Here is a 12,768-nt window from a genome sequence, read left to right on the forward strand (position 1 = left end):
GAGGTCTCTTCCAACCTCATGATTCTGTGATTCTGTGAATTTGTGATTCTGTGATTCTGTGATTCTGTGAATGTTGGCCTTGGAGGTCTCTTGGCCATCCCTCCTCCCTGAGGAGGAGCTGAGCACAGCTCGCAGGAGAGGACGGCTCTTTCTCCTTTCCTCACCAAGGCTCAGCACACAAAGAGAACACAGCAAAGCGTGAGCAGAGCTTCAGCCCCACTGTGTCCTTGAGGAGTCTGTGGGGAGTCACAGTGTGACATCCACGGAGTTTCCTGTTATCTGGAACATTTTGACACTCAGTATTCCACTCATGCCAGTCTCCAGCCTAATCCTCGCTCTCTCCTCTATCAGGTATTTGTACAAATTGCGAGATCTTCATTTAGATTGTGAGAATTACACAGAAGCAGCATATACCCTTCTGCTCCATACGTGGCTCCTGAAGGTTAGATTTTCTAAACTCAATATATAATTAAGCTTTTGCAGTATTCGATTTTATATTCTTAAGTGAATATTTTAATCTCTGAGTTATTTTCCACCAGGGTATTCAAGTTTCTAGTTAGAAATCCTGCAGTAGGTCCTACAAAATTAACATTAATTGTTGAAATTAAATTTTCAGTAGGTGACTAAAAGCCATATATTGCTGAAACTAAATATGGTAGAAAAAATAGTTTTCCTTTACAGTGAGAACACTGTGTACAAATGTAGCTTTAATTTTGGTAAATTCTTACTACCCTAAACATAACAGTTATAAAAATTAAACATAGTTCCAGCTATCACAAGAGGACATCTAGCTTTTAATTTTAAATAATATGTATTACATAAACATGTTATGTGGGCTTTCTTTCGTAGCTGGTAATTAATTATTTTTCCCTATAACTATTGTTCCTTACTAATGTAATGGACAGTATAAATTAAAATGGTTTGTAAGATCAATTTCCATTACAAGGGGACATTCCAACTGTAAATATTCTTCAGCAAAAATCTGATATTTCTTATGGAATTTACTTTATTGCAGAACTATAAAAATTTGTGCTATTTTGCTTAAACTTAATTTTGATTTTTTTATGATCATACAAATAAGAGATATACTGTCTATATTGGTATAGACAAACAGTATACGAAATATTTTAATACAAGAAAATCTAAATCAAGTCAATCAAGATGATACCATTGGGAGGAAAAAAGGAACTAATTTCCTCACGTAGATTTTTGTATAAAATTTGTAAGTGGGGCAAGGATGGGCAGTTATAACGTTTTAAAATATGTTTTAAATATTTGGTGTAGTGCTGGTTATCACATGAAATACAGCATTTGTCTGAAGAGGCAGTAAATGCAACACCTGTGCCTTTCCCAGTTTGTCTGTCGATGGATAAAAAAGACTTGGGAAGAAAACATTTAGAAGAGCCCAGGGGAGCAGACCTTGTTGGAGGGGAAAGTTTGATATGAAACACTGGACTTGAAAATTCTTTTTGATGTGTTCTCCTTCTCAGTGGTCGGATGAGCAGTGTGCACCCCAAGTCATGTCAACAGAGTTCCAGTGCTCCCAGACCTACAGACACCTGAAAGAGAATTTGTATGAAAAGATCATAGAATACTTTGACAAAGGAAAGGTAGGTCTGGAGAGTTCTTCCCCTCCAAACCTCTCTGCTGTGCTACTCTGAGCAGTCCTGTTTAATGAATGTGCCCTGTATAAAACATTTGTGAGGAAAAGCTTCTTTGAAATGTGGGTCAAGTAAAAACTGTGTCCTGGAGGCTTATTCCCAGAGATATCTGTTCCATAGGAATATGTTCTTTCCATGACCTCATTCAGAGAAAGAGCTAATGTCTCAGTACATTGTCACAAGCATCTCTGTCAGGCACCAACAAAATGCAATAAAAAATGTTGAACCTCCTTCCCCTTACAAAGAAAAGAGTATGAACTACAGAGATTCCATTTCTAAACCAGTCAGCCCTTATCTGAAAAGAATCCAGATGGTTCAAAATAGACATATTTGTTTCAGAGAGGACAGAGAATAGTATCCTAAACTTAAAATGTAGTAGATTGATGCTCAGTAACACAGTTTAGTTCAATTTAAGACCAAAAAAATGTTAATAAAATTACCTGTCAGTGCAATGGCATTAGAGCTGAGAATTTTAGAAATAAAGCAAAGGACTACAAAGCAGGAAGAAACTCTGCAGTGCCAGATAATTAATCCCATGACCCAATACAACCTTTAAGTCATGTCTTGTTCAGCTGCAGCCAAAGGTACAAAGGGAGAAGACAATTCATTTCTGCTTCTGCAAAAGAAGCCCTCCCTATAATTCACGAGGCAGAAAGTTTCAGCTGCAGCCTCTCAGGTTTCTGTTGGCATCTGCAGCAGCTGCAGTGCAGCAGTGCCCACCCGCTGTCCCAGGGGGACCAAAGCCTCCCAGTTCCTGATGGGGTACCTGGCCAAAGAGCACCTGGCAGCAGGTGACAGTGGCCTGATGTGCCACTGGCAGTGTCCTTCAGCAGCAGAGAGCTCTGCTCAGGGCCCCCTTTGCCTCTTCTGAGCAGGTGAGGAGACAGAATCTGAGGAATGTCCTCACGAGAGGGAGTTTGCTCCTGCTTTGAGACCACTTTGGAGAAGTGTCCACAGCAGATGAGAAAAGCAGCTCTGGTATTTCAGTGTCAGTCACTGTCACAGGCAGATGTAAAATTGTGTGGAAGGGAAATCTGCTCCTCTGGGCAAGTGGAAATTTAGCTCTTGTAGTTATTTAGCTGTCCTAGACAAGGCTCCCTATGGTTATGGATGCTGCAGGATATTTTGTTTAATGGTGTGTGTTTTAAGGACAGGCAGGTGTCAGTCCCCTCATAAACTGCTCTGTGCTTGGGGTATGTTCTCAATGTCATCACCTCAGTGATTTACTCTTTTTTTTTTCTTTAATGTATCTTAAAGGTTAGATGATTTTTTAAAAAATGTTACTCTGATAGTAAAGTAGGTTTACTTAATCCTTCCTGTAATGAATCATAAAACACTTTTATTTTTTAACATTAATCTGCTTTCCTTAAGTTTATGATTGCCCTGAGTCTTCTACTCTAAATGTACAGTTAATAAATGACTGCACTTTAAAGACAGCATAATCAATAAAACTGCAGTTAAAATCTAATGTGTTGAGAACTTGTTTGTTGGTACAGCATTTACTTTTTGAATCCGTGGTTGCATTGCAGATGTGGGAAGAAGCCATATCTTTATGCAAGGAACTTGCAGAGCAATATGAAAAGGAGGTTTTTGACTATGAACTTCTAAGTCAAAACTTGGTAAGATTATATACAGATCTTCAAATTATTGCAGTTACAGAAATTAGTGCTTTTCAAACAGCATAGCTGCCTGTGAGCTTGTGATCTAAAATGGATTTTTAATTCATTTGTTGAAGAGTTCCTATTTCACTGTAGCAATCCAGTGGTAAAGGTTCATAAATTAACTGTTGGGTAAAGTTGCATGAACATCTGTTTATTGAGGTATTTTGAAATGTCTGTAGATGAAATAAGCATGTACTCACTAGGGAAATTTAAAGACCACATTTTGGAGCCTCTGTACTGCCCTAGGGTAGAAAGAACACCTGGGTGAACTTTTCCCCCTAAATTTTTCTTTACATTCTAGCAGCTTGGATCTTGACAAGCATGAATAATTCTATCCTAATTAGGACTGTGGAAGTATTATAGCACAAGGAATTAGAGCTAGGTCCAAAGGATAGAAGGAGAATTTTAAAAGAAAATAAAATATTTGGTTATTTGTTTTCTATAAAATTGAACGAATCAAAAAAGGATCCCGTTCCCCACAAACCTTTTTTTTCTACTCCCAATATTTCATATTTGTATAATTTTTTACAATTGTCTATGGCTCATTCAATAAATATCCCTGAATCTTCCTCAAAAAAAAATATAGGAATTAAAACATGATATCCCTGAATGGTGCTGTGTATGAAGAAAGCTTCTTTTGCTCTGTTTTATCTTGAATTAAATAACATTTTTACCAGTTTAAGTTGCAGTGCTGGGTTCTCACAGACATAACACATAAATGACACTTGGTATTTTATGGAAGAACTTGTTCTAAGCCCTTTACATGGTGTGTCCCCTTAAAACGAGCCGAGTAAAAATTGGAGTTGATCCCATACCTTGGGAAACATTTGAGGCAGGGAGTTTTTCCAAATGTCTTCTTTCAGTAATGTTATCAGTGGCCAGGGATCACTTTGTTTGCTTTTCTCCTAAGTTAAGGGTAAGCCCAATTCTGAGGTCGAATGTTAAAGCTGAAGCCATACCCATTTCTCTGTGTATTATATTTGCATATAGATGTAAACAGTGTTTAATGTTCCCCTGCAGCACCCTGTGTGAAAACTGATTATTGTTGTAGCTCATCAGCTGATAGCTCTTGCATGTGTAGTAGATGTTAAAAATGCATAGATAAAACCCCCAAACACAAGTAACTACAGATGGTTTTGCTTTCAGATCCAGCAAGCAAAGTTCTATGAAAACATCATGAAAATTCTGAGGCCTAAACCAGACTATTTTGCTGTTGGATATTATGGCCAAGGATTCCCAACATTTCTGAGGGTAACTTGATTAATTCATACATTTGCATCTATTTTCATTCTTCCTTTGTTTTCCTGTTTTCCTCATGATCAATGTCCATTTTCCCTTTTTGACCTCTAATATGCTTTGAGCTGACATGTTCAATACCAAGTGTCTTGTACTGCTCTAAATTTTTCCCTGAATGGCAACAGTTCCTGCTTTAGAACAATTATCATAAGTTTGAACTGGTTTTACTCAAATATGCTGAATCTGCTCTCTTTACTTTTCTCTGGTTTTGACTACCATGAAAGAAATCCAGGCTCCACAGGGTCTGGTTTTTCAAAGAAACCTGATGAACTTGGGAAGTGGTGCACAACTGGATTGTTTTTTAAAAGGACATTGTTTCTACCGCAGTAGTGCATGAGTTCAGAGCATAAAAACAACCTAAAAATTTGATGTTTCTTACTACTAAAACCCTCATTTACATATAATAATTAATAGGGAGGCTTTCTTTAGGCTTGGAAAGCAATAAGAGGCCCTGCTTCCCAAGTTTAAAGGCCAAAGTTGCCTTGAAATCTTTGGAGAAACAGTGAAATGATAGGCTGGTGTTAAACCAGTTATTGTTTCTGAATAATAAATCTTTGAGTCCAGAATCTCTGGAGAGTCAGTGCTGCTTTCCAGCCCCTGGTCAAACTGGTGCTTGGCTTTAGAGCTGGTTAATGCTCAGAAAACAGAAACAGCCGTTCCAAAACCTGGAGGCTGCTGTGTCTTTGTGCCGACTGCCACGAAAACACAACTTCTGCCTCAGCACCAGCTGCCCAGGCAATCCCTCCTCATTCCCTTCAGAACAAAGTGTTCATCTACCGTGGCAAGGAGTACGAGAGGAGGGAGGACTTCCAGGCCCAGCTGATGAGCCAGTTCCCCAGCGCTGAGAAGATGAACACGACTGCAGCACCCGGAGAGGACGTCAGGAACTCTCCTGGCCAACGTATCCTTGGACACGTGGGAGGCCGAGAGGGAAAAGGGTTGGGAAACCTTGTTGTTAGCATGAGTTTATCTGTGTGAAACAATAATTTCCTGAAAAGGTTGAAAGTTTACCGACATGGCAGCTCAGTTTGCAGTTTCGCATACACGTCCTCCATGTCTTTTCTGGTTTGTTCCAAAGAGAGCTCCTGTTTTTCTGGCAGCTCTAAGGAGTCTGTCTCTTCCATTCATCATAGAAACATTTAGGCTGGAACAAACCTTTAAGGTTGAGTCCAACCATAAACCTTGTTCACCCATGTTCCCAAGTGCCACGTCTCCATGTCTTTTAAACCCCTCCAGGGATGGTGACTCAACCCCTTCCCTGGGCAGCCTTGCTAGGGCTTGACAGCCCTTCAGGGAAGAAAATTCATTGTAGTTTTTACATGGTTTAGCTTTATTTTCTTCAAATGGCAAAACCAGTGTCATGCACTTGAAGGAACCCGGTTTAAAGCAGCAAATTTTCTGTTACCTCACATTCATAGCTGTTGTGTCTTATGTTTAATTCATGTCTTTCTTGAGCACTGCTCTGACTGGCACCATGCTTCCGTGTCACTTCCATTTCTTGGCAACATAAACATGTCCCAGGACCCTCAGAAATTGTCTTAGGAAAATTAACTTGCAAACATTGAGAATGGCCTAGAATGGCCTCAATTTCTCTTGGTTAGAATAACTGATTATCTTTTTCTTCTGACTTGAGTCATTACTGACTGAGCAGATATGAGATCACCTCATTGTATCAGACTTTTTTTTTTTTTGAGCATGCCAATTTTCTTTTATTACTTTTCAAGGTAATGTTGTAACACTTCACACACTCTCTTGAGTCTATTACTCTGGAACTTTCTGGAGTAGAAAAGGGAATATTTTCTTTTCACACTGTTGGGACTGAAGTGGAAGTATTTACAGGCTTGTCTAAAATAGTACATTAAGCTTGAAAGCCAGGCTCTCCCAAGTCTGTCTTGTCTCTTAACTAATTAAGTTTTTTTTTGAGAACACATGTTTCAGTCCTTAAGGTAGAATTTGCTCATCTATTTGCAAGGAGCAGGAGATAGGCACTACTTCTGCACTTATGCAAAAGGATCTAACCAGAGGGCATGAGTTTCAAACATACTGAAATATGTAAGCATGTGATATATTTACTTACAAATACAATATTCAGATTTTAAAAACAACATTTCTATAGAAAAAGGAAAGCTCAAATAAAAGGGCTGTTCAGTTACAAATTTCAAACTGAAATGTTAACCATCATGACTTTATGCATGCCTAGAGCTACACAGTGAAACTGTTAACATCAGATGTGGTTGATGTTATTTTTGTAAGTTGCCTGAGCTTAAAAATTTAATGAATGAGTCAGTGTGATAAATTCAGCTGCAGATATTCAAGCTCAGGAAATAATAAAAATATGCAGTTCAGAATTAATATATATTCACTGGTTACTACTGGCAGATTTTTCCTTTTTTGGCCAAGGAAACTCCAGAAATGAAACCCTCAACACTTCAGATTTTTCATCAGAAAATGTCTTTTTTTTATTTTTTTTTTTTTTTATTTCTCCTGCAGCCTACAGTATTTCATACTAATGCTAATAACATGCCCTTAACTTCCACACTTTCAGATATCCAATGTTTTACTGTGCAGCCAGTCCTGGAGGAGCAGCCTAGATTCAAAAATAAGGCAGTGCCTGATCAAATCATAAAGTAAGTGAATTTCTGTAGTAGACAGTATAATGAAAATCAGTCCATATTCCTAAATTGACAACCATTATTTTGTGAATTCAGTCACTTACCAATGAATCCTGGAGTTTTTGTTGGTTTAACTTACTGACTTATATATTCTTAGAATCAGAGAACAGTTTGTGAGGGAAAGGACCTTCAAAGGCCACCCAGTGCAACCCCCCAGAGCTCCATCCAGCCTGTCCTGGATGTTCCCCAGGAATCCCATGGAAGAGCTTGTACCCATCTACCACTGAAGAAATAACTCATGGGTGCAGGGCAGGGAGGTGGAACCTGTGCTTTGGGTCAAAGCTACTGAGCTTTCAGCACAGCTGCTCAGACACGTGGTGGGAGAGGGCTCTTGGGGGTGACTGGCAGGGTGAGAGTGGTTGGATGAAGGCTTTGGAATGGTAGAGTCTTCTTGTATCTTGTCTGGTCCAGGGCAGGATACACGGTGGCAAAATGGTTTCTGCTGGTGCAATGGAGTGTGGGTTTTGGAAAGGAATAAAGGAAATGAATTGACCAAAGGAATAAAGGAAATGAATTGACCAAAGTGTTTTGAGAACAGACTGGGCAAGAACTGCTTCCAAACCAGCTGTGCCCTCGGTCTGAAACCCTCTCTATGGAATCTTCACTGAAGTAGCAACTGAGTCAGAGTGGAAAAATGAGAATCACCTCCCCATATACACCAAAGTAAATAAAGCAGATCCAAGCACTGATCTGGTGTGGCAGGATTTTAAAATAAACAAACACAGACCCAAAAACAACCTAACCCAAAAAGCCACAAAAAAAATTGTGGTTCTAATTTCAATTACAACTAATTAGAACTACTGATTAATTTTAAAATCAGTTACTGAAAGGCAGATTATAAATGTGGCCCTGTTGGACCACATTTAGGTGTAGACCCAGCCACACTTCAAAATGCTTCAGTTTATGTAGCAAAGTGTTCCTTGTAAAGTACAGTCTCTGCCCATAGGGGAGATTTTGTAATGGTTTGTCTCAGCTGCAGAATTCAACCAAACTGCTGATTACATCTGGGCTTAAAAATTTACTTTTATGAGTTTACTTTATTGGGCATTTAATTGTTCGTTATGTTAGGTGATGACAATGCATTTATTGTATCAAAGAGCTTCAAAATATCTGTCCTTTCAGATGGAACTGCATAAAGGGATCTGACTCAGTGTTACTTTTCTGATGAAGAAAATCTTAGCAGTTTGGATCAGAAATCATAGTTTCCTGTGAACTAACATACCATGATTTGCTTAACTCAGATGTTTGGGGCTGCTTTATTTGATATTCTGGGCTTTCAAAACATGGTTCAGTTTTACTAGAAGAGATTTCTGAGATTTTTTTTTTCCTGAAAAATTAACTTTTACTTAACAAGGGTTTAAATTTAATTCATCTTAAAAACAAATGCTAAAAACCCAAAAGAGAGATTTTTCTCTGGACAGCAAAATACTTAGCCAAAACTCAAAAGACTTAGCCAAAACTGCAGTCCCAGTGTGTTAAAAGCCAAGTGGTTGCAAGTTTAGTGGAAAGATGTGCTCACAATGATGGAGAATGAAAATTAGCTGAATAGAACAGAATCTAACATTAATAACATGAATTTTACATGAATTTGCAAAGGATCCTTTACATTGGTGTACCCCTCTACAAGCACTTATATACATTTTATTATCTATCTCGAGAAATTGTTATTAATTGCTTCAGTTGTTTAATTTGTTGAATGTTGCTCAGCATTGAGAGCAGGATCATTGGACATGATTAAATTGTTTTTTAATGTGCCATGTTCCACTCCAGGTGCAAATACCTGCTCTGCTCAGTCAGTTCTTTTGAATGAAAGAGACTCCTTTCATAAACCAGGATAAAGCTGGCAAGCAGGGCATGTGCCACAGCAAGATAGGAGAGGAAAAATTTCTTCTAGTCCTCCTGTAGATTTGAACATTAATCTGGAAGTTCTGGAATTTTTATACCTGGGAAATCCACCCAGGTATAAAAAATTGAAGCTTAATACTTGTAAAATACTGTGTGTTGACTATGATTTATAGATAAAGTAGCTACCTTCTGAGTTTCCAGTAAAGTAATTTTTTTTTTGAGCAGTAAATTTACTTTTAATTAAAAACTCAACTACTCAAAATGAAATATTTCTCTGTGATAAAAAGATCCATTAATTTCTGGTTTCTGTATTTTACAATAGTAATTTAAAAATCTTTCAGCTTTTATAAGTCAAACAACGTGCAGAAATTCCACTATTCAAGACCAGTCAGAAAAGGATCTGTTGACCCTGAAAATGAATTTGCTGTAAGTAAATTAATGACAAAGTGATGGATGTAGTTCTGGTAACTGTGACTGAATTTTGATCCTAGCTCCTTTGTTAGGCTCGGATTGCTCATTACAGACACCTTAATTTAAGATCTGGTTCAAAAAAACCAAATGCAAGACTTCTCTGTTTCAGCCCTACCCCTGTGTACTTAATTATGTATCACTGTTCCAGTTGCAGGTAAACATTATGCAGTTAAACATGTTCAACTTGTTTGTGTTAAGCAGGAGCATTTCCTGGTACAGATTTTCATTAGGAAACAAGGTGGCATGTAAATAAATATCAAATGCTTTGCTGCTTGTAGTTTGCAGCACTTCAGCAGCTGCCAGGCTGGCAATGAGGTGAGGGCTGTCTGCTTTCATGAGTCCTGTGAAATCTCACCTCGTGAAAGAACTGCCTGTGTCATTTTTACTCCCATGTCTAATGGTAGAATGCTAAGGAATGGCCTTCACTCTTCAAATATTCTAAGAAATCTACCCCACCATAAGTTACATTTCAGTGTTAAGCATAAAAAATATGGTGTCTGTATTTTTATTTTACAGGTATCTGGTATTTTATGGTTTGTTTTGAAAAGCACCCCATCTGAGCCTTATGGGCTCCTGGCATACTGCTGGGAAAAGCCATTTCTTTCCAAAATGCACAATTTCTGGTTTGTGTGTACTGATTAGCAGAGTCAACACTTTGATGTAAGAGCTTCCTACCTGCTGTTAAATCAACACTTCAGACACAAACTCTACTCTGACATCCCAGAATGTATTGTCAAGACTCAGGATGCACCTTGGCTTCCTTTGCCAACTTGAGTTTTGGGCCCATTTATGAATATACCTTGAAATGGTTTTACAAGAACTAAATTGTTGATGTTTTCATTGCTGAGGACAATAGATAAGATGCATGTTTCCTTCAAAGAGGTGTAAACTGGGACAGCTGGAGTGTCTTCATTACATCTATTATCTCAGTGAGGCAATACTTAAATAAGGAGTCAGGTAAATGAAACAGTGGCTATTCCAAACTATTCTAAAATACCAACAGCCAATCTTGTTCAGAAAAGAAAAATGAGAGGAACAAAAAAAAAGGTCAGAATTCTGGCAAGATGTTATAGGATTATTACTGCTTTTAATTGCAGAAATACCTTTTTAATGTGGAGGGAGGAAATATAATCTGGGCAGAGGTGAGAGCAGGTCACTTAATGGCAGCCATTCCATCTGTAATGGCAAAAATAGGGGTACAAACGAAAAGATTCAAAGGTAATTTCCTTTTTGCCTGCCTTTGTGCAGGCTTTGGTGCCTGAAGATGACCTAATCTGAAATCAGGAAAACTATTTGTTGAAGTCACTGTGCTAGATTCAGTTTGCAGCGTCTCTATATTCAAAAAATATACATATGTTTTCCATCTACATCCATTTCACTCTGACATCTCAGAAGGCAGAAAAGATGAACATTTTAATCCTGAAGTATCATTCTCTCCTGCTATGTCTTTTGATAGTCCATGTGGATTGAGAGGACCTCATTTGTTACAGCCTACAAACTTCCAGGAATCCTGCGCTGGTTTGAGGTGGTCTCCACTTCACACGTGAGTATTGATGTGCTCAGGGCCCATCCAACTTGCAGCTGTTGAATCTTTATGTACCAACCAGTCTGCAAAATTACCAGCAAGGCTACAGTTACTTCTTTTCATAGATTCAAAGCCATTATTATTTATATTTAATCTTTCCACTGCTCAATACAGGATCAATAGATCTTATGCCTGATTTATAGTTTCAGAATTGAACAAGTCTGCATGGGTTTGCTGAATTGCAAAACTGTTGTTCATGCACATGGGTTTTATAAAACCAAAAAGACCTGTTTATGTGTTTATGAACCTTAGAAGTCTTTTGTTTCTTTGCAGTGCACGATTAGTCCTTTAGAGAATGCTATTGAGACTATGTCTACAACAAATGAAAAGATTTTGATGATGATTAACCAGTACCAGGGTGATGAGAACCTCCCTATTAATCCACTTTCCATGCTTCTGAATGGAATTGTTGATCCAGCTGTTATGGGTGGCTTTGCTAAATATGAGAAGGTAGGAGCTTTGAAGTCCCTGCAAAAAAACGTTCTCAGGTGCATCATTTCATAATCCTACATCCTTCAATAAAGTGGCAGTGCAGTGGGGATGGGGAATAGGAAAGCCATCATTCCATCACTGAAAGGATCCTCATATCCTCCTTTCCTGGTCACCTCTGTCTTTGAAATCAAACCAGAATATCTGAGCTTATCAGCTGATGTAAAGCATGATACTCCAAATCTGTGCCTTTTTAGTTTCACTGTAAACTTCACACAAGAAATAATCATTTGGCTTCATAATAAGGGTCTCAAAGTCAGAAGTGCATAATACGGGTCTCAAAGTCAGAAGTGCTGGGTAAAGACCAAATGCATATTTTTAAAAAGTTCACCTCAGTTCCCAACTGATAGAGGGAGGAATTATCACCAGCAGCATCTGTCTAAGGACCATATATGTGTCTCTCCTCTTTGATGACCAATATTATGATTACCAGCTGGGCTCTATGGATTAATGCTTGATTTCTTTGTCTGTCAAAATGATGGACTGTATTTTTTTTTATTATTTTATTTTTTTTTTTTTTGTCTAAGGCTTTCTTTACAGAAGAATATATCAGACACCATCCAGAGGATACAGAGAAGCTGAACAGACTCAAAGATCTGATTGCTTGGCAGGTAATTTCTCACTGACAGCCACCACTGAGGTTTCACCAGGGGTTCTTTGTTCCATTCCTGTCTAGCAGGAGAACACAGCATTGAGGTGATTGTGTCATTTCCACTTTTTTTTAACCCCTGAAAGGGATTTTGTAGAACACATCAACTGGAATGGATTATCAGAAGCCACATATAGCAGGCTACATTTATGGTTAAAAGGAATGGGATTTCCAATTTGGGTTGTATTCCTGAAGAGAAAACTTAGAGCATGACAAAAGTCATAATGATTTCATGACTTTCTGGGGTTGGCAAATGTCAGAAACTCTCCTGGGAAATTCTTTCCTAGAGTATTAGGTTTTTTGTGGAGGATTTTTTTCTTTCTTTTTTTTCTTTTTCTTTTTTTTTTTTTTTTTCACTAGAGACATTAATGTAGTGTTTGCTACTCTCAGGAATTATTTTCATGCTCAGTGATCCTTCAGGATCTCTGCTAGGTGTCTC

At 38.2% G+C, this 12,768-nt stretch overlaps 1 protein-coding gene across 1 annotated transcript in view; it reads left to right on the forward strand.

Moving 5' to 3' along the window:
- The window catches only part of DOCK2 (dedicator of cytokinesis 2), a 158,551-nt gene that overhangs the window by 134,644 nt on the left and 11,139 nt on the right, over positions 1 to 12,768 (forward strand). Inside the window, exons 37-46 of the mRNA XM_021531902.2 lie at positions 352 to 442; positions 1,491 to 1,610; positions 3,191 to 3,280; positions 4,469 to 4,573; positions 5,378 to 5,519; positions 7,164 to 7,245; positions 9,477 to 9,561; positions 11,063 to 11,149; positions 11,465 to 11,641; positions 12,208 to 12,291. Of these exons, the coding sequence (XP_021387577.2) occupies positions 352 to 442; positions 1,491 to 1,610; positions 3,191 to 3,280; positions 4,469 to 4,573; positions 5,378 to 5,519; positions 7,164 to 7,245; positions 9,477 to 9,561; positions 11,063 to 11,149; positions 11,465 to 11,641; positions 12,208 to 12,291 (1,063 nt within the window). The remainder of the gene's footprint in view (positions 1 to 351; positions 443 to 1,490; positions 1,611 to 3,190; positions 3,281 to 4,468; positions 4,574 to 5,377; positions 5,520 to 7,163; positions 7,246 to 9,476; positions 9,562 to 11,062; positions 11,150 to 11,464; positions 11,642 to 12,207; positions 12,292 to 12,768) is intronic.

Source organism: Lonchura striata, chromosome 15, assembly GCF_046129695.1.
Source record: "Lonchura striata isolate bLonStr1 chromosome 15, bLonStr1.mat, whole genome shotgun sequence".
NCBI classification, from domain to species: domain Eukaryota; kingdom Metazoa; phylum Chordata; class Aves; order Passeriformes; family Estrildidae; genus Lonchura; species Lonchura striata.